At 37.7% G+C, this 24,509-nt stretch overlaps 1 protein-coding gene across 9 annotated transcripts in view; it reads left to right on the plus strand.

Annotated features, from left to right (window-relative positions):
- The window catches only part of ATF7IP2 (activating transcription factor 7 interacting protein 2), an 89,727-nt gene that overhangs the window by 26,727 nt on the left and 38,491 nt on the right, over nucleotides 1–24,509 (plus strand). For 8 of the 9 annotated variants that reach the window (XM_069085779.1, XM_069085786.1, XM_069085717.1 and 5 more), the window contains exons 2-3: nucleotides 9,077–9,930; nucleotides 11,602–11,723. In XM_069085779.1, the coding sequence (XP_068941880.1) occupies nucleotides 9,087–9,930; nucleotides 11,602–11,723 (966 nt within the window). In that variant the 5' untranslated portion in view covers nucleotides 9,077–9,086. Of the gene's footprint in view, nucleotides 1–4,749; nucleotides 4,859–9,076; nucleotides 9,931–11,601; nucleotides 11,724–24,509 lie in introns of those variants that run through there. The other variant, XM_069085743.1, reaches the window with a different exon arrangement.

A 24,509-nucleotide genomic window follows, 5' to 3' on the forward strand; every position in this document is an offset into this window, starting at 1 on the left:
ATTTCTTGAGTTAAAGATTTCAATTTACTGTAGTCACATAAGCCCCTTGAAATTTGTTTCCCCATTAGAAAGTCCCTGCCTCTCAACTCATCGCAAGTTGATAGAAGGAACCTTGTATCTTGTTTGCCTCATCTCTAAGAATATATAAATATCTTTATGAAACCTTCATTCTGGGTACTTGTGCTGACTGAGAGCCTTGGACCTCATTTGTTTCTCAGTGGTATGCCTTGCTGATACCATTGTCTGGATGCAACTCAGCCCCAACAGCAGAAATACAGGGCACCAGAAGAATTAGCCAAGTAAAGCCAAAAGATCAAGTCCTTGCTATAATACCACCTCTTCTTTATAGCAAGTCTGTGTGGACTGAGATAATATTCATTTTTTTAATGTCCAGACTTGTGGCAGTAATAACAAAAACTACCATTTCTGTAGTGCTTTAAGGTTTTACAAATTGCTTCACATATAATACCTCATTTGATTCTTGCAACTCTGTGGTACATTCTGTTATGTATATATTTTACTGAGTTTAGGAGAGGTTTAGTGACTTTCTCAGATTTAAATAACTATTAAGTGTCTTAGGTAAGATTCAAACTCAAGTCCTTCTTTTAAATTTTTTTTCTTTTTGCAATTAATAAAAATCTATTTTCTCTCCCTTACACCTTCCCCCCTCCACATCAGAAAAGGGAAAAAAATTCAGAATGCTTGTGAAAAATTATACATATTCAAGCAAAATAAATTTTTATATTGGCTATGTTTAAAAATATCCTTGATTCCATCACCTTTCTCTAAGAAAGTGAGCATGTTTCATCAGTAGTCCTGTGCAATTATTGTTAGTCGTTACATTTTTCACAGACCTTCAGTTTTCAGAGTTGTTTTTCTTTACACTGTCATTTTTATCATATAAATCATTCTGTTATCAAAGTCAGATCTTCCAGACTCCGTGCCCAGTAGGCTTATCTACTTCACCATCTACTGATGTTAGAATTATAGGAGGCTAGAGATGAGTTTTGAGAATTATGACAAGATATGAGGGAAACTCTTATGAAACTCTTGTCATTTTGAATTTGTGGAGCTGTAAGTTTGGACCAGGCAAAACATGTTTTCTTCAACTTATTTATTCTAAAAATGCACTGCTTTTTCAGTGACCTTGAAAGTGGGCTTTGATTCCCTCTCAGTAACAGTATTCTGATCCACCGGAGAAACAGCCTCTTGTAGGCTAATAACAGAGCTTTGTATTATTGGTTGTGATGGGTTCTGAGCCTGGGCGGGCTGGCTGCCTCTGCTTTCTGAAGCACAGTTTCCTCTAATAGTCATATGTATGTTGATTGGACTTTTGCTTGAAGCTTGGGATATAATAGAGCCATCTGGCTCTGATTATCATTGTGAGCGTTTACTTTGGAAACTTAGCAAATACTACAAATCGTAGCTTGATTTATTATTTTGTTTATTGTCTAGACTTAAGAAAGTGAAGGAGCTAATGTTAATGCAGATTAAACTCAAAACTATGTCGTATACATTTTCCAGAGAGGGAACATCTCCATAAGACTGCATTCAGGAGCCAGTCATGCATATTGGATGACTGATCAGTTTAGCAATATTTGGCCATTGAGTAGCAGGACTAGAAGTAGTTGGTTTCCATCTGCCCAAATGGATTGGTATATGGCAAAATTTTTTTCCAGTTAATTTTTTAAAATTCACCTTGGTTTTCAGTTTTTAGGAATGGAACTTAGACAAGGTGAAGGCAACTAGATCACATAGACTAAAGTGATTTCTCCTCCTGATATTTCTCCTTTCTCTTCCCCTCCCCTCCAAGGTGAGAGTATTGCCAGAGAAATAAATACTTGTGGAACTTCATTGGAATTAAGAATATCATACAGTCTCGTACTTAATGGGTTGGCTTGTTTTCTTAGGACCAGTTTCAGTGGGGTACCTTGGGGAGTCATAGTCACAGTTAGCTACTTAGCAATTTGGGGACTCCAGAAGTCACTTACATCTCTTGGGATCATGGTGCAATGCATTATAAGGGATAATGCTGGCTCCAGCTGGGAGCTAAGAGCAGTTGGGATCCAGAGGTCCAAAAGATCCTCATTTCATGAAGTAGAAGCCATGGAGTTTTAGGGGTGCTATAATACATGGAACTATATTGAAGTAGATTGGAATTTGGAACTTTTGGATCTTAGCTTATGATTGTTTCCTGTTATCTTGAAAGTTAGAATTGATGCTTTGCTATTCCTTTTTTTTTTTTTTTCCCATTTCCACCTTCCCCAGAAACCACCTTTCCATTTGTTTGGAGTGTTATATTTCCAGATTCTCACAGGAATGTTTAAGGAGTTCAAAACTAAATGATTCATTAGAGCAGCAGTTCTCAAAACTTTTTGATCCCAGGACTCCTTTACACTCTTAAAAATTATTGAGGGTTCCCCCAAAGAGCTTTTATTTGTGTGGGTTAAATTCTTTGATACTTACTTACTGTATTAGAAATTAAAACATCTTAGTAGTATTATGAAATGTTTTGACCTTGTAGACCAGAGTTCCTGGATTATGCTTTTAGAATAGCTACATTAGAGGGAAACTAAAGGTGCAGGTCATCTCGAGGATAAAGATTCCATTTAGTCAGTAATCTGGTGGAATAAGGCCCATAATGATTACATAGAGAATTTTCTAGTCTTCTTTGGGAAATATGGACATGAAGGCCTATATAGGGAGTTTCTCCCTTATTTTCTCAATAAGAACTCAGCAGAAAAGGGCTTAACCATGTAGTGCTGCTAGATTGTTCCTTTTAATTTCAATAAATTGGACTCAGTCCACAGCCATGAGAAAGTCCCAAGACAGGAGAAGTTTACAAAAGCTGTGCTCACCAGTGTTCTGCCTCCTGGGGTCCCTGGCTATGTGTCCTGAATTCTGTATCTGACAATAGAATGTTAGACGTTCTAGCACCAGGAATGAAATAGCAGACATAGTGAATCATTATACACATACATTTTATGAGAGAACAGAGCCATAGACTTGCATTTCTTTTTGTTCCTGTGGTATATAGGCTCTTATGGAAGGTTACATAACTATATTATATAGGGAAACTGATGGTTTGGCAAAATGTGTTTGCTTATCAAATCTTTGGAAAAAGCAGTAGTTTACTAGAACGTTTATAATCTGTTGTAAATATTTATTTGGATTGGTTAAGTGCAGCTCAATTTTTAGCTTCATAACAAAAATTTTGAAAAAATGTTTCAGCAAAACTAACATCCCCTGATTTTGACATTACAGTAGCAGTGTCTAAAATGGGCAAAGTTAATATGACTCCCAAGTGACTTGGTGAATTTCCTTATGGACCCCAGTGGCCAGGTAGGCCACGTAAAAGATAGTGATGTAGCAGCTGCAGAAAGGGATCAAAGTGTACACAAATCTTATAAAAAGCAGCTCTTCTTATAGGCTGGTTGGTAATTTGTGGGTTTTTTTTTTTAAGTAGCAGAATACATATTTCTTTTTTCTTGTCTTTACACTTTGGTCATGAAAGACCTTATAGAAAAAGTGCACCTCTGTAATAAGAAAGTACGATCCATCTTCCTAAAGATGAGCCCACTGCAGCAAAACTCACCCATCTGGACATATCCTCTACTAACCTTTGCAAACCTTAAAGCACTACATAAGTATTACCTCATTGTGAGAGGTAATACTTATGTAGTGCTTTAAGGTTTGCAAAGTACTTTATATACATTATCTTATGAGTGATGCTATACTTCCTTTTAATGAGTGAAAAATATTGTAGTAAATATTCCATCTTGCACAGTTCTTTTCACAAAGTTGGCCTCAAGAACGTTGTTGCTTCAGTCATAACAATATGTTATTCATGATACTGTTTAATTTCAATTGGTTAGAAAAGGTTTGCTGGCAGCCTGGTTCATATCCAGACAGATGGAAGTAGAGCTGCCTGTAGAGCCTGGAGATGAGCAGTGCAGCCCAAACCCCAAGTTACTACAACTTGAAAGAAGCAGATGCGATCTCAGGTGATTTTGGAAGAGAGTTTGAAGAACACCAGGGCCGCCACTTTAAAGAGGTGGTTTGTTCTTGAAGCTGTAGATGGCAGCCAGTAGACGAATGGATACTGAAGGCTCCTTGGGAGGAGCTTGGGTCTACCGCAGTAAACATGTATTAGAGATCTTTTCATTTTTGACTCCCCCCGCCAAAAAAACAAAGCAAAACCAGAAGCCATGGACATTGGCCCTAGAGTTTCTTCCTATTTTTCTAACTGTCCCTCCAACACCCTTCCACTCCCAACACTGAAAGTATCAGTAACTAAGCTAGAGCCTCTTGGTAACAAAAGTATATAATTTAGCAAAAGATGGTGGAGATACCGTGAGAGGAACTAGCTGCTAAAATGCCAATCATCAAGAACCAAGGGCCACATTTGATACTAAGTGTACGGGCATTTCTTCTTGTTACCACTTCTAACAAGCTGAAAATGGATGTTATGGTGGTTCTAGTAGAATGTTAGTTTCTTTAGGTCATTTTTGTATTTTTATTCTCAGCACCTAACATATACTAGGTATTTAATGTGTACTTGTTGGTTAGTTTTAAATCATGTAAATGTTTGCTGCTTTGTGGGGAATTTGGAAGCTTGGTATAGTACTTTGAGAAGATATCAACAATTATGTTGGTAGTAGCCAGCTACTCTGCCTTGAGATGTATAACACTGTCTTTCTTTTTTTTCACCTCTTTCACTTGCCCCCAGATATCTTCAGATGCCCTTGAGAAGAAGCAATTTTGGCTGAAGGCTTGCAGTAAACAGCATCAAGTACAGGATTGAGTTGAAGGAGTGTGATACAATGGAAAGAGCACTGGATTTAGAATCAAAGCTTCGGTTTAAATTCCATCTTTACCTCTTATTAATACTTATGTAAATTTGGAGAATTAACATAATCTCAATAGCCCTTGCGTTTCTCATCTATACAGTGTTTAACTAGATAACTAAATGTATCCAAGATAAATCTGACTATAGATATCTTAGACAGTATCTGGGAGTCTGCACTGTATCTGTAAAGAATCTGTAGAACTTTTCAGCTTGATTCAGGGTCAGTGAACTGAGTTCTGTTTTGGTACCCGCCAACACTGAAAACTATTCAGTTCAGCTCTGCAGACTTGTTTATCAGGTGCCTATTACCACTGTCTTCTCAGTCACCCAGGCTCACAACCTAGGTGTCATCCTCAACGCCTCTATTTTACCCCCTCATATCCAATTCCTGTCATATCTACCTTTTTAACATATCTTGTATATGCTCATTTCTCTCCTCGGACACTACCATCATCCTAGTGTGGGCCCTCATCACCACATGCTTAAACTATTACCATAACTTTCTGATTGGTCTTCCTCTTTCAAGTCCTCACCTCTCTATTCTGTGGGGGCCATCATCAGTTATCCTAATCTATATCTTGCAACTGGACTCTGACACCTCTGAAGGAGAGCGTGAGGCTAATAACTTTGCACAGCTTTGTCTCACTTAAATCCAGCTACCTTGGAAGTTAAGATATCACTCGCCTGACATCACTGGTCCTCTTTGAGAACAAAGGATGAACCACAAACAACTCTATTCTGTCCTCCTCTCAGCTCTCATGGTGATCTTTCTAAAATGCAATATATATCATTCCTCTCATTCATTAAACTCCCTGTTATCCCCAGAATCAAATGTAAATTTCTTTGTTTGGCTTCCAAAGCCCTTCAAAACCTGACCCCTTCCTACTTTTCTAGTCTTATGCCCCTCTGTGTGTCTGTCATGCAGTGACACTGACCTCTTTGCTGTTCCTTGCATAAGATACCTCATCTCTTGACTCCATGTCTTTACATTGGAATACTTTCTCTTGGCCTCTTGCAAGTCTTAGCTAAAGTCTCACTTTCTGCGATGGCCCTTTCCTAGTCTTCCTTAATCTTCGTGGCTTCTCTCTGATACCACTCCCAGTTTCTCCTGTTTTCATTTTGTTTGTACGTAGGTTTTTGCATGTAGTCTCCCCACTGGACTGTGAACTCGAGAGGCCTGCTTTTTACTTTTCCTTGTATCTCTAGCACTTAGCATCATTGTCTGCCTAGTAGTAGGTGCTTTTAAAATACAAATATAAAATAAAATATAAAAAAGAATAACACTCTATAGAAGGCATATTGCTAGATATTAAAGGATACAAAAGAAAATGATCCTTAAGGGAGTTTATGTTCTACTGGGAAGGGGATTTAACATAGTGAAATAATTGTATTAATGTAACTAATACAAGGTAAATTGAAGAGAATGAGAGTGCTGAAATCTGGGATGATCAAAGAAAGCTTTATATGAAAAGTAGGGCCTGACATGATACCTTGGTCTGATCCAGGCCTATACAACCTGTGACCTGTAGGCTGTACACCAAAGGATTTTGGGGCAGCCCAAGAAAAATGTAGAGGATATTTTCCTCTACATTTTTCTTGAGCTGCCTTGAAAGCCTTTGGCAGACTGTAAGCAGCCCTCAGGTTGGAGGTTGTACAGGCCTGGTCCAACCAAAAGACACCAGACAAATATTTATATCATATGAGGATTTTGAGAGGTGATAGTTTGGAAGTGAGATCCAAGCATAAGGGACAACTTACACAGATGCAAAACAGAGATGGGAAGTAGGGTGTTACATTTAGAAGAATAATCGTAATACGTTTTGACTGGAATATTAAGATTTTGAATGGGAGTATATGAAATAAGCTCGGAGTGGTAGGATCCTTCTTACGGAAGAGGGCAAGTGCAGAGAAACACACATAGAGAGTAGAAGCCAAGGGAAGAGTATTACTGAAGGGGTGTATAGAGCCATGGAAGAGTCTAGTTGACCTTTCCAGAAGCACTAGTAGTATTTATTTGATTTCTCTTTCCAGAACAAGAGGTAAAAAGTAGGGTAGGAATTGGGGGAAGGGTGTGTGAAATAGAAGGCTATAGCTAGGGTGAATGGCTAAATGGATAGAGAAACATGAGTGAGATCTGAGGCCAGCTAGATACTATAAACCATGTACGTGTATAATGGTTGATTGGCCAGTTGTATAGCATGATCTGAATGTTGTTTCAAAAGTTGAGTTGATGAAGTAATTTGGAGCACTGTTTCCAGAGGCGCAGTGGGTCTGGAAAGAACACCAGCAGGGGAGAAATAGCCTGAGCATTAAAGATAGGACCAAATGAAAGTGGGTTTTTTTGTCCTTTTAAAAGATGGGATAGACCTTAGAATGTTTGTAAGCAACAGAGAACAAGCCAATTGATAGGGTCAGCTTGGAGGTAAAAAGAATGATTGGTGGGACAAGCTCCTAGAGAATGGGGGAGGTGACGAAGATCACGTACACAGGCAGCAGGGTGGGTAAAGGTGAGGGCAGCTTCTTCCTCACAAACTGGAATGAAGAAAAAAAGAGGTGATTAGATAAAGCACTTTTGAGATACAGAGTAGGAATGATGAGGGAGCTCAAGATAGATTTCCTCTTTTCTCAGTAAAGTAAAAGGCAAAAGCAGGTGTGTGTGTGTGTGTGTGTGTGTGTGTTGAGGACATCATTGATGGCTTAGGGAGCTATGCAACAGCCCCTTAGGGGAGAAGGGAAAAGGTTCAAGAAGGAGCAAAAGGATTATTCACTGTGACGGCCCAGTTAAAAATAGATAATGTGAATTCATAGCAGATTTCTAGCAATTTCACAGCCCTTTAAGATGATCAGAGAGACAGAATGGTGAGGATGATCCAAGATTAAAGATTGAGCAGATCATGAATAGTAGGACAGGATGGTACCCACCTCTAATGCTTGTTAGCTGTGTGACTCTAGGCTAGTCACATATCCTGCTTCATCCTCAGTTTCCCCATCTACAAAGTGGGGATAATGCCTAAAGAATTTGCCTTATACTACGAAGCTTAAATGGGATAACGTGTGTGTGTTTTTTTAACCTTAAGGTTCTTTGTAGAGGTCAGACATTCTTAATGTTATTATACCAGTAAGGAAAAATGCATGAGCTATCATCATCACAGAGTGAAAAGAATGCTGGTATTGGAATCAGTAAAACCTTGGTTAAAATTTTGCCTTTGACATTTATTACTTGTAGGAACACAAGATGATTATTATTATAGATAAGTTGTAATTTGCATTGGTGAAGGCAATTCCCACAACTAGAATTCCCATGCCAACAGAATCCCAAGTCCTTAACATATTGATGTGAGGAAATGTGTGGCTGTTATTTAATAGAAGGGAGTGTCTTTTGATAGGTGTTACTAGGTGAAATATGTCTAGATTGTGTTCCTTAGATTACCAGTAAGCATTTCCGAAATGTAAGTCATAAAAATGTGGATGTGAATAAGTCAGGTAAAACTAACTTTTAAAACTGGATTAGTTGCATTAATAGTTATTTACTCAGGAAAAAGCGCTGTATAAGATTGTTTGGACTTGTTTTGCAAAATAGATGCATTAAAGTGAGTGATTTGTATGAGGTCTTTTACCCTATCAAAATGCTTTAGTAGTGAAAAAAATTGAAAATAATCACAAGGTATAATGTACTTTGGTCTTTAGGTTAATTTTCAACCCCCTAAGGAATAGTCCAAATTACAGGTTAAGTGATTATTTTATGAATTTGTAAATACACTGAAAATTTAGTGGACCTTTTTACTACTTTATTTCTTCCGTAGGCCCTTGGCTTGCTTAGGCAATTAGTATTGTGCAGAGATTGAGTTACCTACCAAGAGATTTCCTGAACCATGATATAACTGGACAGGTTCAACATACAGAGCTTTACCAAAATTCTTTGACGCCTTGATTGGCATAATTGTGGCTGTGTTCCTGCTTGAGTTCAGGGACCACGTTTTCCATTTCTTCTCTATCCTCATCATATATGCCCAGTACAGTTTACCTTTCCTTTGCTGTCTCTGAAATGGATGGAGATGGCACGGTGACCATTCAGATAAATGTCAAATACTGCTCATCCTTGTGGAGAAAGGTACAGAGGTGGAAAGAACAATGGGGGACTGGGAGCTGAATGGATTGGCTGGGTAATGTTAAGAAGCTAGAAGTCTTTAGGAATCAAATATTTAAAAACAATGTTTTAAATTTTAGGAGATGAAAAATGGCCAGTCCAGATCCACCTGTGCAGAAGAAACTAAAGGCTAAAAAGACCATACGTACAAGTTGCTGGAAACAAGCATATGTATTGCGTAAATCAGAAAATACTGAGCCACTGAAAGCAGCAGAAAAGAACAATGTACATAGTGGAAATCAGCAATTAAGTACTGATGTGATGCATAGGAAAAGTGAAAATTCTGACATGAAGTGTTTCTTATTGGACTCGAAAAAAACCATTGTCCCTCAGGAAAATGAAACATTTCCTCAAAATTTAGCAATATCACTAAAAACGGTAAACAACAACTCAAATATGAACTTTGTCAATGAACGGGTTATCAATCCAAACAGCAGGCCAGCTGAAACAGAAGATTCTTTAAAGAACCTTTTTACACAAGACTCAAGTGACTCACAGCGAACTTCATGTGGTTCTGAACACAAAACAAATGAACAAAATCAAGTTAAGATTGATTTGAATCTAAAACCAAGCAGCAGTTCATCTGGCCCACTGAATGATTTAATTGACAAGTCAGCTTATATATCAGGCAGTCATGTAGAAAAAACTTTTAAGAGTGTTGGGAATGGTAAAGAAAATAACCAGGTAGGTCCTAGGTTGGAAGTGACCTCACAATCAGAATCACATTCCTCACAGCAGAGTGAAGCCATTTCAATTAAAAGTTCAAACTCTCATCTTATGGCTGACAAGACATCTGATTTGAAAACATCAGTTCAGGCCAGGAAGGATACAAGTGATTTTTTGAAGACACAAGAATATAGTCAAACTGATCATTCAAGTACTTCAGACTGTGGAAATACAGTCTCAGCATGGCATTCATCATTTGATGCTAATAGTAAGTGTTTGTATCTACAATATACAGAGAAGTCTCTTGCATTTAGAGTTATAATTTAAGTTAACTCTGATATAGATCAGTATAAAAATATGTATTCTTTATTGCCTAGAGTTAGTGGGGTATAGTGAATATAAGCAAAATTGTACAGTCAAAAAGACCTGTGTTCATTTTCTACCTGTGCACATTAGGTCTGTGACCATGTACAAACCAGTTGATTTTTCATTTCTCTAAGCAGTTTTCCAAGACTGTAAAAGGAGATAAGATAATATATTGGAAATCACCCTGGATTAGGGATTAGAGTGCCGGGTTCAAATCATGGCTCTGCTGGATACCATATGACATTTAACCTTTCTGGGTCTCAGTCTGAAAAATGAGGGGGTTGGAAAAAATTTACACATATGGAGTTAACCCACACTGATGAAATAATTGGTTCAAACCCTGCAAATAATTCTACATAGAACCACATATTTGTATTCAAGGGTAGTGCTAGAGAACAGGAATCTAGTAATAGGAAGACATAATAAATCAAGTTGAAACAGTGGGATAGAAGATAGGAGAATCTTTGGAGTAAGAAGTAGCAGTATGATGCCTTAAACTGGATATGCAATGTGAAGGACAGAAATAATGGCTCTTAAGGTTTTTTGTTTCAAAAATAAAAAAAATGGTGATGCTATTGGCTATATCTAAGGGAGATTTTTTTTATCTTCATTTTAAAACAATTTCATTTATTCATTTTGTTTTTCCATACCTGTTTGTTTATCCATCACACCCTCACCCCCATCATTCAGTGAGAAACCATTTTAGCAAGAAATCACTTTCCTTAAAGCCCAAGAAAGTAAGAGGTACATTTGCAACATTATTTAGTTAGTTCACCAAACATTTATTAAGCATCCTCTCTATCCCAGCCAGTTGGATAACTACAGTATCAAATATGATGCAGTTTGCCTTCAGATAATTTATTACTCATCATCTCTACTCATCATCTCACCCATATTTTTATAACCTTTAAATATCACTTGTAGGAGAGTTTTATTTGTAATGTTCGGCAGCAGAGAATATAGTATTTGTTTAATTATGTTCTGATTGCATCTTTTTCCAGAAAATTTGCTTCTCTTTCAACAAGGTAAATGTGAATGCACACTTAGGAGAATATTATACTATATGTTGCAACAACCAGGCCAAATATTTATTCAACTAATTTCTTTATATGAACTTTGAATTACTAAGCAAGATGGCAAAGAAACAATTCATAGGAATCTTTACTTTTTGTAGAGTAACTTTTATTTATCTGCATCTGGTCAAGAGCTTGCAGTGATTTCTTAGTAAGACAAATTAAAAATAGTTCAAAATTAAGTTCATAAGTCCTTAAATGTCCACAGTTTTTGTGGTTGACTTAATTTTCTTTTTGTTGTTGTTGACCTGTTAGCAACAGTCAGAATCACGGAGAGGAAGTTTAATGTCAGTAATACCTAAACTTTAAAGATTACTTTGTGAATCTGCATTTTCTCTGAACAGTTCTTTTGGATTAAAAAAAAAATTAAATATTTCTGAATTGTTAGTTTTTTTTCTGTTGGTTTCTTTGTTACTGAATGTCTAGTATATGGACAGTTCCAAATGGTCCCTTCATAAAGAGGAACATTAATCTTTGTTTCTTATATCCTTTTCTTAAAGACAGCACCTCAAAGAAAAGGATACTTTCAGGAAATAAGGAGAATACTAAGCGCATGAAAACTGCAAATGAAATTAATGAGAACATCTGTATTGTGGAAAAAGAAAGCTCATTGTTTGCACAGGTAAAAACTGTTATTTGCTATATATACCTTTTACTTTTGAGTCATAAAAAATACCCACTAACATCCCTAAAAAGTTAAATCTTAAGATTGCAATTTTATCTCACTTTTTTGCAGGCTTGATTTAGGAAAATATGAAACTTAAGTTACTAAACACAAATGGGGGAGGGGAAAGATGTACTCATTTTACAAAAGGATTCAGTATTGTTTTTCTTTTAAATAGCAAACTCCCCTACTGCACTTAAACTGATTCTGTAAACAGTAAAATCTTGTTGATCTGATGTTGTTGAAGAATGAGGTGTTCCACCTAAATTAACTCCATTCTCGTTCTAAATCTATTAACTGTCTGACCTCTCTGTGGAAAGGAAGATGCTGTTTCCTCATCTTGTGGTCATGGTAATTATTCAGCTTCATCTTATTGATCTTTTTGTTGACATTATTGTAGTCATTGTGTATATTCTTTTGGTTCTGTTTCTTTGACTATATGTATATCAGTTCATTTATCTTCCAATGTTTTTCTGAATTCACATAGTCACTGTTTCTTAAGGCATACTAATATTGCAAGGTTTTTTTACTTAGCAAAATTCATTCTTCAGTTAGTTGGCATGCAGTTTGTTTCCAGTTTTGGTTGAAGGAGAGGGTTGGTTTGCTACTACAGAAAAGAACTGCTAAAAATATTCTTTTGTTTTTTATTTTGTTAGAATATATACCCAATAGTGAATCTCAGGACCAAATACCAAATTGTTTTCTAAAATGGTCAGATAAATTAACAGCTCCATTAACAGTGTATTATTGGGGCGGCTAGGTGGCGCAGTGAATAGAGCACTGGCCCTGGAGTCAGGAGGACCTGAGTTCAAATCCGGCCTCAGGCACTTAACACAAAAAACTAGCCATGTGATCTTGGGCAAGTCACTTAACCCCAATTGCCCTCCAAAAAGGAAAAAAAAAAACCCCAACAACCAAAAAACCAGTATATCATTGGAGGACAGAGCCAAGATGGTGGAGTAAGACAAAAATTCACCTGAACTCTCTCAAATTCACCTCCAAACAACTATAAAGTAAATCCTCAAAAATAAATTCGGGAGCAGCAGTGTTAACAAAAAAACTGGGAGAAATTGTTTTTCAGCCCAAGACAACTTAGGTCAGCAGGAAGGGTCTGTCTCACATGGGTAAAAGGTGAGTACAATCCAGTGCAGGTAGTGTCCAGGCAAACCAGTAGCATTCTGCATCCTAGAAAGCCAGTGGTAAGACCCTACACTCAAGTGCAGAAGACCAGCTGGAGACCCTGCAGCCCCTGGCATTTTGCAGCAAGACCCCATGCCACTGTCACAATGAGTGAGTAGTGAGGCTCCATGCACCTGGTACAAGAAACTTGGGGCAGTGACCCTGCTACCCTAGGAGAAGAGCCCAATTTTAATATAAAATTTAAGACACAAAATAGGCTGGAAAGATGAGCAAAGAAAAAAGAACCTCACCATGGAAAGTTACTGTGGTGACAGAGAAGATCAAAACAAACTCAAAAGAGGACAACAATGTCAAAATAGCTACATGTGAAGCCTCAACTAAAAATGTGAATTAATCTCAGTACCAAAAAGAACCAGAAGTGCCCAAAAAGAATTTTAAAAATCAAATTAAAGGAGGTAGAAGAAAAAAATTGGGAAAATAAATGAAATGCAAAAATAATTCCTTAAAAAGAAGAATAAGTTAAATGGTAAAGGAGGTACAAAAGCTCAGTGAAGAAAATAATTCCTTAAAAATTATTGGGAAAGTAGAATCTTAATAACTCCATAAGATGTCAAGAAACAATAGAACACAATCAAAAGAATGAAAAAATAGAAGAAAATGTGAAATATTTTATCAAAACAACTGACCTGGAAAACAGATCAAGGAGAGAGAATTTAAGAATTATTGGACTACTATAAAGCCTATAAAGCCATGATTTAAAAAAAAAAAAAACCTGGACACTATATTTCAAGAAATTATCAAGGAAAATGGTCCCTGTATCCTAGAATCAGAAGATAAAATAAAAACCGAAGGAATCCATTAGTCATCTCTTAAATGAGATCCCTAAATAAAAACCCCCAAGAATATTATAACCAAACCAGAGCGCCCAGATCAAGGAGAAAATAATGCAAGCAGCCAGAAAGAAACAATTCAAATATCATAGATCCAGTCAGGATTACACAGGATTTAGCAATTTCCACATTAAAGGATTGTTGGACTTGGAATAGGATATTCCAGAAGGCAAAGGAGCTAGGATCACAACCAAAAATCACCTACCCAGCAAAACTGAATATAATCCTTCAGCGCGGAAATATGATAGTCAATGAAATAAAGGACTTTCAAGCATTCCCGATGAAAAAAAAACCAGAGCTTAATAGGAAATTAGACTTTCAAATACAGGACTCAAGATAAGCATTAAAAGGTAAACAGGAAAGGGAAATCATAAGAGATTCTGTGAGATTGAACTGTTTACATTCCTACATGGGAAGAGTGTACCTGTTAACTCTCAAGACCATTATCATTATTAGGGCAGTTAGAAGACAGATGGCATGGGCATAAATTGACTTGATGGGATGAACTCCAAAAAAAAACAAAATTACGGGAAGAGAAAGAGGATTGCACTGGGAGAAGAGGTAAGGGAAAGGTAGAATGGGATAAACTGTTTGACATGAAGAGGCCCAAAGAGACCTGGCACACACAGGGGGAGGGGCATTGCTTGAGCCTTACTGTCATTCAGAATTGGCTCAATGAGGGAATAACAAATTTGTCTGTAGGAATTTATCATGCCACATGGGGAAGTAGGAGGGAAGGGAGAGGGTGAAATTGATAAAAGGGAAGGCGGATTTGGAGAGGCAGTAGTCTGAAGCAAAACACTGGTGAGGATGGACAGGGTGAAAGGAGGAAGAATGAAAAAGAAGGGGAGAGAGAGAGGAGACAACTGGGTAAAAATAAAATGAAGGGAAATACACAATAATAATTGTGAATGAGATGAACTCACCCATAAAATGGATAGCAAAGTGAATTAAAAACTAGAATTCTGGTAAAAGCAGGGACTTGATTGAGCTCTCCCCCAACCCCTCCAAATACTTGTAAAAAATGATTTAAACAAATTCAAACCCACAGAGTGACAGAGTGAAACAAATTTCTAGCCCAAGACAACCTTGAAGGTCTATAGGAGAGGTCAGCTGCACCAGGGTGAGAGAGAAGCTCAGTCCAGAACAAAGCGCACTAGCACAGACTGGGCCCCAGCCAACTTGAGTAGGCCTCAGGGGCCTGAATCACTGGAAGCTGTGGTGTTTTCCAGACTTCTCAACCCACAAATATGAAAGGCAACTTAGAAGATCAGTAGGAAAAGTCTGTTGGACCTGGGTGAGAAAGGAGTGCAGTCAGTGTGGCCCTTCCTTCATGGTGGTGGCAGCAGTAGCTACTTCCAGAGCTCTTGACCTACAGAAGGTGGAGGAATGAGTGACTGATCAGAAGGTGATTGCAGGGATGATCTCTTTGCTAGCACTGAGGCATGATTCTCTTGTTTTGCCCATGCTTTGATCTGGTTTTCAGTCCTGGGTGGCAGTCCTGGGGAGAGGAGGAGCTCTGGCATGGTGGAGCTTCTGGCCGTAAGATTCTCTGGAGAGGGAATCATCCTCACAGTTCCATAGCAGAAAAGAAAGCTTATAGTCACTTAGACCAGAACACAGGCCAGAAGAGGAGTAAATACCTCTCCTTTGATCATACCACCTTGGAAGAACTAAGCATTAATAGGTCCCTAGAAGTATCTCTGAAAATAGCTGCAGAAAACCCCTGAAACTTGGGACATTACAGCAGAACACTACCTTAACAAAGAGTTAAAAAGTCAAGTAATTAGATGGGAAAAAGAGAGAACAGTGGAAAAACCCTCAAACTATAGAATCTTACTTTGGTGACAAGATCAAAACATACAACCAGAAGAAAACAACAAAGTCAAAATTACTATACATCCAAAACCTCAAAGAAAAATAAGAATTGGTCTCAGGCCATGGAAAAACTCAAAAAGGACTTTGAAAATCAAGTAAGAAAAGTAGAGGAAAAATTGGTAAAAGAAATGAGAGTGATACAAGAAAATCATGAAAAAGTGTCAACAGTTTGCTAAAGGAGACCATAAAAAATACTGAAGAAAATAACACTTTAAAAAATAGACTAACCCAAATGGAAAAGGAAGTCCAAAAGTTCACTGAAGAAAATAATTCCTTAAAAATTAGAATGGAGGGAGCGGAGCCAAGATAGCGGCCTAGAAGCAGGAGAACTCAAATACCTATAAAATATGACTCTAAATAGACTGTAGAGCTACAGAATCCACAAAGTGACAGATAGAAACAAATCTCCCACTGACGGCATGCTGGGTCCATCACAGCACACTGGGAGCAGAGCCCAGCACCATGTGAGCCCATGGTTTTAGCCTCAGGGTGGCCCCGACCAGCTGTGGCTGGAGGGACTTCAGGAGAGTGGATCACCAGCAGCTGGGGTGGTTTCCAGAATTATCAACCCATAAATGCCAAAGGCAAAGTAAAAGGTCAGTGTGGACTTTGGAAACAGGGGGTCTGAGGGAACTGGAGGGAGAAACGGCTGAGGCATGATGGCTGTTCAGTTGCCACTGGCTGCTTCACAGCTTCTGGCCTGCAGATTGTAGGGGGACCAAGCGACCAGTCTGAGGGGTATTCGCTCTTGCTTTCCCCTGCTTAGATCTGGATTGCTGTCTAGAGTAGAGGTCCTGGGGTGCATGACCAGGTGACGGAGCTTGTGGACTCTACAGAGAGGGTGCCCAACTAATACCTTCAGCAGCTGAGAAAACCCTAGCGATTTGGGACAAAGCTCTCCTCTCTGGAAGCAGAATTCTACTATGGCAGAAAGCTCAAAAGTCAAGTAAGTGAGTGGCAACATTAGCAAGCAGAGGAAGCAAAGCAAGCACAGCAATCCAACTTTGGATTCCTTTTTTGGGGACAAAAAGGATCAAAGCATGGAACGGAAGACAACAAGTCAGAACTCCTGCACCAAAAGCTTCCAAGAAAAATATGAACTGTTTGTAGGCCATAGAGGAGCTCAAGAAGGATTTTGAAAACGAAATAAGAGAAGTGGAGGAAAAATTGAGAAGAGAAATGAGAACGATGCAAGAAAATCATGAAAAGAGAGTCAACAGCCTGACTGAAGAAAATAAATAACACCTTAAAAAACAGACTAACTCAAGTAGCAAGAGAGGCCCAAAAAGCTAATGAGGAGAAGAATGCCTTAAAAAGCTGAATTTGCCAGATGGAAAAACAATCTTAAAAGCTCACTGAAGAGAATCATTCCTTCAGAATTAGATTGGAGCAAATGGAAGCTAGTGACTTTATGAGAAATCAAGATGCTGTTAAACAGATCCAAACAAATAAAAGAATAGAAGGCAATGTGAAATATCTCATGGGAAAAAACCACTGACGTGGGAAATAGACCCAGGAGAGATAATTTAAAAATTATTGGACTACCTGAAAGCCATGATCAAAAAAAGAACCTAGAAATCATCCTCCAAGAAATTCTCAAGGAAAATTGCCCTGATGTTTTAGAACCAGAGGGCAAAATAGAGGTTGAAAGAGTCCACCAATCACCTCCTGAAAAAGATCCCAAAAACAAAACTCCTAGGAATATTATGACCAGGTTCTGGAGTTCCCAGATCAAGGGGAAAATATTACAAGCAGCCAAAAAGAAACAGTTTTAATATTGTCGGAACACAATCAGGATAACCCAGGATCTGGCAGCTTCTACACTGAGGGATTGAAGGGCTTGGAATATGATATTCCAGAGGTCAAAGGAGCTGGGATTAAAACCAATAATCACCTACCCAGCAAAACTGTGCATCATGTTTCAGGGGAAAATATGATCATTCAATGAACGGGAGGACTTTCAAGCATTCTTGATGAAAAAACCAGAGTTGAATAGAAAATTTGACATTCAGATACAAGAAGCAAGAGAAGCATGACAAGGCAAATGGAAAAGAAATCATAAAAGTCGAACTATTTACATTGCTACATGGAAAAACAATAATTGTAATGCATAAGACTTTTCTCAGTATGAGGGTAGCTGAAGGGAATATATGTGTATATATATATGCATGTATACATACATATATGCATGTATAGGAGGATGGATGTGTATATAAAGATACATGTGAGTATGGGCATTTGTGTGTTCATGTATACATAGTGCACAGGATGAGTTGAATATGAAGGGATGGTATCTAAAAAATAAAATTAAGAGGTAAGAGAGGAATTTATTGGGAGAAGAAGAAAGGGAGTGATAGATTAGGGTAAATTATCTCAAATAAAAGAGGCAAAAGAAAACTGTTACAATGGAGGGGAAGAGCAGGAAGGTGAAAGGGAGTGGGACAACCTGATTCTCATTGAATTTGGCCAAGGGAGGAAATAACATACACACTCAATTGGCTATCTTACCCTACAGGGTAATAGTGGGGTGGGCATAGGAGGGGGGAGATTAGAGGGGAGGGCAGATTGGGAGAGAGGGTAGTTAGAGGCAAGTATATTTGAAGGGGTGTGGTCAAGGGGAGAAGGTGGAGTGGGTGAGGGGCGGGATGGGATGGAGGGAAGTGTAGTTGTTCTTTCACAATATAACTACTATGGAGGAGATTTGGGTAACTGCACATGTACAATCTATATTGAATTGCTTGTCTTCCCACTGGGGGTGGGGTGAGGAGGGAAGAAGGGGAAAAAACTCAAAAGTTTTAAAAACAAATGTTTAAAAATTATTTTTTACATGCAACTGGGAAATAGAATATACAGCTACTGGGGTATAGAGACCCATCTTGCCCTACTAGAAAGTTAGGGGGGGTAAAGGGGGAGGATATAAGAGAGAACAGATGGGGGAAGAGGTATTCAATAGACTTGCTGTTTTGGGGTGGGGGTAGGGGAAAGACAGGGACAGAAAAAATTGTAACTCAAAATCTTGTGGAGATGAGTGTTGAAAACTAAAAATAAATAATTTTTTTTAATCCTATGTAAACTCTTTGGAAAAATAAGCAGAGTCCTATCAAATTCCTTTCATGACACAAATATGGTACTGATACTTAAACCAGAAATAGCTACAATGAAGAAGGAAAGCTATAAGCCTATTTCTCTAATGAGCATTGATGCAGAAATATTTTAAATAAAATAGTAGGGAGGAGGTTCCAGCAGTATATCACAAAGATCATACACTATGACCAGGTGAAATTTATATCAGTAATGGAAGCCTGATTCAATATTAGGAAAACTGACAACATAATTGATCATATCAGTAACAAAACCAAGAAAAATTTTATGATTCTCTCAATAAATGCAGAAGAGATCTTTGACAAAATACAAATACCTATTCCTATTAAAAACACTAGAGATCATAGGAATAAATAGAGCTTTCCTTAAAATAAGTTATAGCTATCTAAAGCCATCAGCAAGCACTATCTGATATGTAATAAATGTAATTTAATAAACAAGAAGCCTTAACAGTAAGATCAGGGATATAGAAAGGATACCCATTATCACCCCTGTTATTCAATATTATACTAGAAATGTTAGCTATACCAAAAAGAGAAGAAAAAGAAATTGAAAGAATTAGAATAGAAGGTATACTATCACTCTTTGCAGATGATATGATATGCATACTTAGAGAATTAACTAAAAAATTAGTTGGAATAATTAGCAACTTTAGCAGAGTGGCAGGTTATAAAATAAACCCCCATAAATCATCAGCATTTTTATATATTACCAACAAAGCCCAGCCCCAAAAGGTTAAAAAAAATCACATTTAAAATACATAAACAATTTAAAATACTTGGGAGTCATAACTGCTAAGACAACACAATTACAAAACATTTCACAGAAATAAAAGATCTAAATGATTGGAAAAATGTCAGTTGCTCATGGATAGGCCAAGCCAATATAATAAAAATGACAATTCTACCTGGATTTATTTTTTCAGTGCCATACTAATCAAACTTAATTTTTATTAAGCTAGAAAAAAATAGTAATCTGGGAGAACAAAAGTTCAAGAATATCCAGGGAATTGATGGGAAAAAAGTGTGGAATAAGGTACCAGATCTGAAACTGTATTTATGAAGCAGTGATTTTCAAAACAATCTGGTACTGGCTAAGAAATATTCCATACTCTAAATCATTATTGATTAGAGAAATTCAAATTAAAAGAACTTGGAGATACTACTTCACACTTATCAAATTCCCCCTGACTGCTAGTGCCATCCTCCCCAAACCACCCTTTAACCATTTTCCAATTTATGTATATTTATATATAGACTTATTTGTGTACTTTTCTTCTGCATTAGGATATATGTTCCTTGAGATTTGGGATTATTTCATTCTTTGTATTTGTATCACATTTACCAGAGTCTGTGACATAGTAGGTGAATACTGATTGATAGCTGGTATGAAGAAGTATTCATTTGCACTTCTCTCACTTATTTGGAGTACTTTTTCATATAGTTGCTCATAGTTTGTAGTCTTTCTTTTCAAAACTGTTACTTTCCTTTGAATACCTAGTAATGAATGACTTTTATGATTACATATTTGTGTTAATTCCACATATATGTATGTATTATAGATGTGTGTTTGATAGCAGACTTCAGTATTATTTATTGCAAAGACTTTTTTCCTAGGTCATATTTATCTTTATTCTAACTGTATGGATTTTGTTTGTTCAAAACTGTTTGATTTTATGTAGTTGAAAATATGGAGGGTTTGTTTTTTTTTTTTTTGCAATTGCCTTTCTCTGTTGTTTTGTTTAGCAATCTTAATTTAGCTGTTGTCCTGAAAGGCAGTTCTTTCCATTTTCTATTTTTTTTTTTTGCAAAGTTGTTATTCACTTGTTTTAGTCATGTCCCACTCTTTGTGACATCATTTGGGATTTTAATGGCAAAGACACTTAAGTGGTTTGCCATTTCCTTCTCAAGATCATTGTATAGATGAGGAACTGAGGCATACAGGGTTAAGTGACATACCCAGGGTCACAGATCTAGTAAGTATCTGAGGTCAGATTTGAACTTCAAGGTGAGCCTTCTTGACTCCAGGCCTAACACTATCTACTTCACCACCTAACTGCCCCCTTGTGAAGTAACCTTTTCTATTTATTTTGGGTATCTATTTGGAACTTACCTCAACAAATGGTATAAGTTACTGCTTCAAATCTTTTTTTCCCCATATCAATTCTTGATTAGTGAGTTTTTACCCTTGCTTCCTCTTCCCACCCTCCCAGTTTATCTTCTTGGATTCATTAAACTTGTAGCAGCTGAGTTCAGTTATTTATTTGATTCTTGATTGTCTAGACCAGTAGTGTGAAACAAATAAAAACATGGATAAATAAACATGCATCAGGATCCCTGTGGGCACATATTGACTTTGAAAATCACATATTAACAATGTGTTTAATTGTATTTTTATTTATGTTGTTAAATATTTCTCAATTACATTTTAATCTGGTTCTTCTGCTTTGAAGAATATTGCAGGCCACAAGCTGTGTATTTGCATCTTTGATCTAGACTGCTCTTTTTTTTTTTTTTTTTTTTTTTGTTTTTTGGACAGTAATTGGGGCTAAGTGACTTGCCCAAGGTCACATGGCTAGTTTTTTGTGTTAAACGTCTGAGGCCGGATTTGAACTCAGGTGCGCCTGACTCCAGGACCAGTGCTCTATTCACTGCGCCACCTAGCCACCCCGCTCTTTTTTTTTTTTAAACAAGTACCATATAGTTTTTAATGTATATTGATTTTTAATGTACATTAAACTCTGGAAGTTGTATACTCCCCTTTATTCCTACTTTATGCACTTGTTTTCCTTGAGATTTATTGCCCCTGAGAATCTGTTGTTCCTCCAAATGCATTGTATTGGGGGGTTTTTCCCCAGTTTTTAAAGTAACCTTTTTGAAGTTTGATATAGTATTACATCTGTATATTATTTTAAGTGCTGTCATCATTCTAATTTTGGTGGTGTGGTCCAACCAAGGGAAATGAACATCCTTGTAATTATTTGTCTTTCTTCATTTCTCTAGGAAAAATGAAGAAATGGAGTGTTTTGTAATTGTGTTTATTTAATAACTTAAATTTATTTTATTTTTGAAGTTGGCTTTAGACAATCTAGACAGCTATGTTTTTTGTTGTTTTATTTAACATTTGTTCCCAGTTAAATCCTGCACTCACCCCTAAACTCTGTAGATCTTCTCTTGCAACAAAAATATTTCACAATAATCTTGGGAAAATCACAGAATCTCCATGAGCTTCAGAAAAATGAGGAAGTTGTAGCAGGTAGCCTCTGAGCACCCTTCCACCTCTAGATTCATGATTCTGTGCAAAGTTAAGTAAAACCAACCAATACTTTGACCACATTAAATAGTATATAATAGAGAGCTCTTTGTTCCAAATATAATGGCGTTTACTCAGTCCTCATCCTTCTTGATCTTCCTGTCATGTTTGACGCTGTTAATCACCTGGATATTCTTTCCTCACTAGGTTTTCCTAATACAGGTCACTGCAACTTCTATCCAGTCGTTTATTCTTTGAATGAACCTTTGCTGGTTCTTCATATGTGCCAAGTCCACTAACCTTGCATATCCCCCAAGACTCTATCCTGGACTTTCTTCTCCCTCTGTTGTCTTACTTGGTATTCTCATTAGCTCCCGTGGATTCAGTTGTCATCTTTGTGCAGATGATTCCCATACCTACATATCCGGTCCTGGCCTGCCTTTTGGACATGTCAAATTACAAGTGTTCAGGGATCCCAAACGTCCAAACCATTATTGCTCATTATCGCACCTCCCTTGAGCCTTCCTCTGTTGCCACTTTTCCTGTTTCTGTCCAGAGCAACACCATCCCCCTTGTCACCTAGGCCATAAATCTTGGTATCATCTTTGGCTCCTCACACACCTTATTGTAACCAATCTTTTGCCAAATCTTGTCATTTATTCCTTTAAACTTCTCTCATATATCGCTCATATACCTCTTTTTTTAAATTTTTTTAATTCTTTATTAACTTCTGATTTATATCATTCGTTTCCGCCAGATTTTGAGTTACAAATTTTCTCCCCGTTTTTCCCCCACCCATCCCCCCAAAACAGCAGTCCCACGGGATATCCCCACCTCCAATCTGCTCTCTCCCATATTTTCTCCCATATCCGTTTTGACTTTTCCAGTGGATCTCTATGCCTCAGTGCCTGTACATCCCATTTCTTAATTACATGTAAGATGGTATTAATAATAGTATACACACACATATATTTGAATATTTGATTTTAAAACTTTCAATCCCAGATTCATTCCCTTCCCCCCCTGCCACCCACCCCCTCTGGGGAGACAAGCAGTTCAGTATAGGTTGTACATGTGTGGCTAATGCAAAACAATAACATAGTAGATATATTATAAAAGACTGACTACATTTCCCTCCCACCTGTTCTAATCTCTACTTTGATCCCATCCCTTTTCTTTTTTTTTTTTTTTAAAGCAATTGGGGTTAAGTAACTTGCTCAAGGTTACACGGCCAGTTATTATTTCTGGGTGTGGTGCTGAGTATCTGAGCCCGGATTTGATCCAGGTCATCCCCACACTGGAGCCGGTGCTCTTACTCGCTGAGCCACCTGGCCGCCCCTAAGCAATCGGGGTTAAGTAACTTGCTCAAGGTTACACAGCCAGGTGTTTCTGGGTGGGTGCTAAGTGTCTGAGCCCGGGATTCGATCTCCAGGTGTTCTCAACACTGGAGCTGGTGCTCTTACTCGCTGTGCTACCTGGCCGCCCCAATCCCATCCCTTTTCAAAAGTGGGTGCTTCCAACTTCCCTCTCCCCCAGCCTGCTCTCCCTTCCATCATCCCCCCTCTCATCACCTTCCCCACCATTCTCCTGGAGGGTGAGATCCCCTATTTAGTGTGTATTTCCCTCCCTCCTCAAGCCAGATTCAATAGGAATAAGGTTGACCCATTCCCTTCTGCCCTCCTATTCTTCCCCTCCATTGCAACCATTTTCCCCTGCCTCTTCTGTATGAGATAGTTTGCCCCAATCTGTCTCTCCCCATCTCCTCTCATTATATTCCTCTCACCTCTCAATTTCACCTTTAAGTATCATCCCTTCCTGTTAAATTGGTCCTGTGCCCTCTATCTATGTACATCTGTAAACGTATATACACACATTCACATATGTATTCATATGCCCGCATACCCTCATATAAAGACATATATATATATATATATATATATATTTGTAATCCCTGCAACTACTGAGAAAAGTTTCATAAGTTACAATTATTGTTTTTCCATGTAGGAATGTTACTAGTTCAACTTTGATAAGTTCCTTATGATTTCTTTTCCCTGTTTACCTTCTCATGCTTCTCTTGCTTCTTGTATCTGAATGTCAAATTTTCTTTTCAACTCTGGTTTTTTCAGCAAGAATGCCTGAAAGTCCTGTATTCCACTGAATGACCATATTTTACCCTGAAACATGATACTCAGTTTTGCTGGGTAGGTAACTCTTGGTCTTAATCCCAGCTCCCTTGACCTCCGGAATATCACATTCCAAGCCCTTCGATCCCTCAGTGTAGAAGCTGCCAGATCCTGGGTTATCCTGATTGTGTTTCCACAGTATTCAAATTGTTTCTTCCTGGCTGCTTGTAATATTCTCTCCTTAATCTGGGAATTCTGGAACCTGGCTATAATATTCCTAGGAGTTTTCTTTTTGGGTTCTTTTTCAGGAGGTGATCAGTGGATTCTTTCAACCTCTATTTTGCCCTCTCATTCTAAAA

Source organism: Petaurus breviceps, unplaced genomic scaffold (genome assembly GCF_028583685.1).
Source record: "Petaurus breviceps papuanus isolate PSGF00001 unplaced genomic scaffold, PetGlider_PUasm1.0 118, whole genome shotgun sequence".
NCBI classification, from domain to species: Eukaryota; Metazoa; Chordata; class Mammalia; order Diprotodontia; family Petauridae; genus Petaurus; species Petaurus breviceps.